At 44.5% G+C, this 6000-nt stretch overlaps 1 protein-coding gene across 1 annotated transcript in view; it reads right to left on the reverse strand.

Annotated features, from left to right (window-relative positions):
- Positions 1–4999, reverse strand: part of REEP3 (receptor accessory protein 3) — a 116200-nt gene extending 111201 nt beyond the window's left edge. Inside the window, exon 1 of the mRNA XM_075257580.1 lies at positions 4726–4999. Within this exon, the coding sequence (XP_075113681.1) occupies positions 4726–4757 (32 nt within the window). The 5' untranslated portion in view covers positions 4758–4999. The remainder of the gene's footprint in view (positions 1–4725) is intronic.
- Positions 5000–6000: the final 1001 nt, after the last annotated feature.

Genomic DNA, 6000 nt, shown 5'->3' on the forward strand with positions numbered 1-6000 from the left:
CATTCAAGTCCTGCAAGCAGCGCTTTTCTAATCACATTTTTTACCCTTTTTGGACAGAAACCCGGAAGTCCCCATTATAGTCTATGGGGTCCATGGGTTTCTGGAGGTAACCTCTTTTTTAAGCAGATTAGGTTTCCGTTCTGGGGGTGCGATTGGAGAAACCCGAACGCAGGTGTGAACCTAGAGAAATTGATTATAGGAAAACAGAGGATGAAACAGACAGGGAAAAAATTAGCAAAATGTCACAAAGATTCCTTTCTATTGGTGTTTTATGAAACCCATCCTCATATCTACCTCCGCGGACATCCATTATTTTGGTGTTAACATACTCAGCTCTTTGGTTAGGGTTGAAAATAGTATTATATTTTATTGTAACGTACCCCCAAAATGCTATTTTCCTTTTTTTTATGTAGATGGTAAGCCCCATATAGGGATCACAATGTACATTTTATTTCCTATCAGTATGTCTTTGTAGAATGGGAGGAAATCAACACAAACACGGGGAGAACATACAAACTCCTTGCAGATGTTGTTCCTGGTGGGATTCGAACCCGGGACTCCAGCGCTGCAGGGCTGCAGTGCTAACCACTGAGCCACCGTGTTGCCCCCTTCCCCCCAAAATGCTATTTTCGTTACATTCACTGCAGTTTTTTTTGTTCGTTTTTCTGGTCTATTGGAGGACATAAACATAACCAGATCATGACAATGACAGACATGAACGGACCCATAGGAACCCCACTGACTGTATTTGGGCCCATCGGGTGTTTCTTAAACTGAAATGCTGGTGGACAAAGTCAGGCTGGCAGCACATTATTAAACCTAGCAGCGCTGTCACATGGAAGGCACACTGTATTGTATACAAAGACTCAGATTTACCATCTGGAATGCACCTAAAAAGTGGCCAAAAATGTGTCTCAACTCGACACACTGATAACAAACAATGGCATGTGGGCAGAGCAGGGCACGGATGCCCAGGTCTGCCAGATTTACTATAACACAAGCCAGATCTTGACTGCCATAGATTTGAGTTTAGGTGTATCAGTATGTGCAAGAGTTACTAAAAGGCCAGAGCTTCTTAGTTAGTCCCGGGTTCACATCTGCGTTCAGGCCATTCTGTTCCTCTTTCCACATGAAATTTGCGGAGAGTAAAATCCTACAAGCAGCACTTTTCACTCAGCATTTTTTGTATGGAAACAGAGTGGAAACCACACAGACCCAATTATAGTCTATGGGGTCTGCCGGTTTCCTAAGGTAACCACTTTTTAATGCAGATTAGGTTCCTGTCAGGGGGGTCCCCAAGCAGACTCCCCGAACGGAAACCCAAATGCAGATGTGAACCGGGCCTGATTCTAGTCTGTCTTGTGATTGTCAGAGAATGACTTAAGACTGTCTAAAGAATTGTCAGTCTTACTGAATTCCCATTGAAGTGTTAAGCAACTTACAATCAAGTACAGTACACAGCAACACCAAGAATAATGGGACAAATTTATGAATACTGACCTAACTAATGCCAGGCTTCATGGCCCTGGAGCTGATGGAGGGTGCGCCCAATATATCAGACGAAGCGCACACCTCCTCATAAATGAGGAACGCGCTCCATCGGGTGCACTTCAGTTATGCAAGATTTCTCTTCTACATTATGGTAAACCTAGGAGGGCCTAACCTGCACGCTTTCACTACACCCCGTTATTGAGAGAGTGGTGAAGGTGACACAGGTTTTTTTTTAAATAAATAAATTAATTAAAAAATTACAAAAAAAATGTACATAAGTTGAAGTAGTTTCCTGCTTCAGTCTTAATCCATACCTTCTGCTGGCGTGAGATGTATCTGAGTTATTAAAAGCATTGTGCGCCAAAGATGCACTACCTTCACACCCAGAAAACTAGCATAGGTGTGTTAGTAAATTCCTCCCAGTAGAGTTATTGTAGATTTACAAATTCTGCAATGAAAAGCTCCAAAAAAATAAAAAATAATACAATGCAAATGTTGATATGCAAAGGAATACAACAAAACAGCAGGAATACGACAGACTAAAAGCCACATACAGGGTCATTATGGGGTAATGGGGATCGGCCATAGTAATCTGCCAATCTCACAACAATTATCTAAATTACAAAGTCACCATCCATCAAATGATCATAGATAAAGAACATGACCATGAAATGAGTCAACGCTTTTAACATTGTGCGTTTGTCGTGTCCATGGCCAGCTTGAAGCAATTTTCTGGTAAGTTACACAGATGTAAAAATCAGTGGGGAGGGGGGCAAAGAGGTAAAGAAGTCTAAGGGCCCGTTCACACAGAGTAAACGCTCATGTATTTTGGTAAAAATAAGACTCCCATTGACTTCAATGACTTTTTTTTACACGTGTAAAGAAACACATCAAAATACATGTGTAATATGTCATTGAAGTCAATGGGAGTCTTATTTTTACATGTGTATTTTGCCAAAATACACGCGCGTTTACTCCGTGTGAATGGGCCTAAAGATGACATAATCAAAAGGGTCTCAGCATAAAGTTACAAAAGATCTGTCATGTCCTCTTCAGTAGGTTCCTGCATTCTACTAGAATATACATCTTTTCCTAGAACTCTGCATTGTCGTTCCTCTGTTATTCCTCCTAGAAATGTATGAACACATTGACTTCTGGGTGCTAGCAGTTGGGGTTTGGTCCTACATAGCCAAATGTGCGACGGATCTATAAAGTATACCAGACCAACGCTGTCAGCCTGACAGGTGGAGATGGGTTCACTCATACACCTGTGGATATAATGCCATAAAAGTCTATTTTGGTACAACCCCATGTGGCGTAAACACTGCAGGAAAGATCATTTTACAGTCGGGCAAAGTGCAAATCCCATGAACATTTTGCAATAAAAACTACGCTGCGATCTACAAAACTGTTGCGGTTTTGGAAATCGTAGAATGTCGATTATATCTACGGAAACACCCATATATATAATTGGAATAAAGTCTTCAGAGAAAACTTATGTGAACTTTCTCTCTAAAGCACCATGGGGAAAAACTGCGATGCGTTGCCGATGCGGTTTTTGCTACAGTGCTTTTTTGCTGCGGGACGCCACATGAGGCGTTAGCCTAAAGCTGTTTTCTTATCTGGGGAGGTTATCCCCTATACACAGGATAGAGGATAACCTACAAATCAGCGGGGTTCTGTACACTCAGACCCCCAGTCTTACAGGATCAGAGGAAATGTGGTTATTGTTACAACAGTCATTTCAATGGGAGTGCCGGGGACAGCCAAGGTACAGCTCTTGACCACCTCTGATGCGGCCACCAAAATGAATGCTGCCAAACCCCTGTGTGACCAGACCCCTAATAATCTGCAATTTATCACCTATCCAATGGAACTTTCCGTGATGGGAATCCGCTTTAAGAAGTTAGAGCTGCTCATCCTTGAATGGAGTAGGCATTAAGTTTATTCAGCCGCGGTCTCTGCTCCCAGACCCCTCTAATATGATCTTCTGACCTGTTTCACAGGTGCACAAGGGTTAAATTTTGAGCATCTCAGTCCTGACACACAGAACCCTATGAGTTACATAAGAAGCAATACATTGTATAAACTTCCACCCTCTGTTATGTACAACATGTCAAACCTCAAAACAAGAAAAGAAAATAAGAATCAAAATCAGCAACAACTTGTACATACAGAGGCCCAGCTCATCATCTCATCCACAACGGTCATGCTGGGAGTTGTAGTGTCACAACAGGCTGGGCATGTACACTTAGAGGGACGGAAAGAAGCATCTTACATAACATGAGACCTTCTTCCCACTTGTCATCCTTCAGATGTTATGTAACTACAACAGCATGCTGGGAGTTGTAGTTTCCCAACAGCTTCAGTGCCACAAATTGGTGCCCATTACCAAGTTACTCAATAAGAAAATGTACCCCCTAACCACAGGATGGCTAAAAGGATCTTATTAAAGGGGGGTCCTTGTACCCACCATTTAGGGGCACAGAGTACAGTATGCTACCATATAAAGCAATCCTATAAAGATGAATGAAATGTGACAGTCGCGCCCCCACAATCTAGGAGCGTCCAAAGCGTTGACACCTCCACCGATCAGACACAACCCATTATTCCATATCATGTCACTTCCAAAGCAAACCAGAGTCCGAAACCAACCCGGGCGCAACTTGAGAAGCATAAAACCACTTTCTGCAAATTTCAAGCGAATGTGAACAGATCCCCCATGTTAGTTATCGGAAACTGCAAGTGAACTCCTGATTCCCAATGACGTCACCCGGCGGCAGAAGTTTCCATCATCTTGGGATGCAACAAGGCCACTATGGCCTGCTGGGAGTTGTAGTCTCACAAGAACTGGTCGGTCCACAAATAACCTCAGAATCTAACATCTGGCTTCCCTGTGTAGGCCCAACCAATGTGAACAAGGCTAAACAGAATTGTAATAACAGTCACATTTGTAATATGTAGATTTTATATAGAGGAACCATCGGGATTCATAGATGTCCTGGATATGTATAGGGGAGGTATGGTGATGTATATATATATATATATATACATACACACATATATATATATATACACACACACATACAATGTACATATATACACACACACATAAATAAATCTATCTATATCCACATATACATCCCAATGGCTATGGACACAGATCGATAGGTAATCTAGCAGGGATCGCACAGATGACATATTGGATATCATACAATCATCAGGATGACTTACACCACGGCCTTAGAGATCATCCACGACACCATCTTGCTGACAACGCTGGCACCGCCCGGGATCTAACCTGGCACAGGCTGCTCCCCCTTCCCCCCCGATGACGGGCACTGCAGGGTCCCCCAGTCTCCGGAGCAGGCCCGGTGGCCACACACAGCAGTGCCCGGCTCAGGGCCCCTCGCACGGTGTGTTGTTGTTGCTGTATGTCCGCGATCCCGTGAAACTACGGCTACGTCACCGCCCCACTCCCGAATTCTCGGGCTTGAAAGAAGAGGGGGAAAAAAATGGGAAGCGGCGAAACCCCGCCCCTCTGCGCCCTTCTCCGCTCCCTGATTGGCTAACGGAGGAATTCCTGGCCCGCTGCCCGGCAGCGCAGAATAAGGCGGGAGGAGGAGGAGAAGGCGGAGCCTGCTGAGGTGACTGAGAGCAGAGCTGTGTGAGGGGCAGCGCGTATACCTGTGGCTGCTGAGGTACCGCAACTCCCAGCATGTTAGTCACATATAGTCCTCACATATAGAACTTCCCTCCTTCATTCACACTATAGTCAGTGGTCACTATTCATAACTACATAGTGTGAACATATCCTGTGGCTGCTGAGGTACCACAACGCCCAGCATGTCAGTCACATATAGTCCTCACATATAGAACTTCCCTCCTTCATTCACACTATAGTCAGTGGTCACTATTCATAACTACATAGTGTGAACATATCCTGTAGCTGCTGAGGTACCACAACTCCCAGCATGCTCCCTAGTAGTCATGTATATAGTCAGATATAAAACCCCTCTTCTTCAGTCAGCCTATAGTCTGTCTTATGCTGTGCTCACTATTGATAACTGCAGAGTGCTAGCATGTTCGGTAGCTGCTGAGGGACTACAACTCCCAACATGCCCCAATATATATACTGTATATATGTATATACATACTGTGAGATGGTGACAGGGAGAGTTCTGTTAGGCCGCTGTATCTCCCTCAGGTATGTGTGCTGGGTAACCCCGGGCTGTATCAGAATATTACCTCACCTGTGCGATTAACCACTTCTTGTCCTACTGCAGGAAGGCGCTCTCCGCACAGGTGTGAGCTGGGCCTCATTACAGGCCTATAAAACCCTGCCTAGCCCTGAGCAGCTCCTGGGGGAGAGAGGAGGTGCTGGGCCCTGGCATTACAACCTGACCTCTGGTGAGAGACCTGTCTGATCACAGCCTCTGTCTTGTTTTTTTGTGTGGCTGGAGCGAGCCCCATGTATAGTTAGTGTTCCTGTGTTTAGTTAGCCGAGCA

The sequence above is a fragment of the Leptodactylus fuscus genome, chromosome 10 (genome assembly GCF_031893055.1).
Source record: "Leptodactylus fuscus isolate aLepFus1 chromosome 10, aLepFus1.hap2, whole genome shotgun sequence".
NCBI lineage: Eukaryota > Metazoa > Chordata > Amphibia > Anura > Leptodactylidae > Leptodactylus > Leptodactylus fuscus.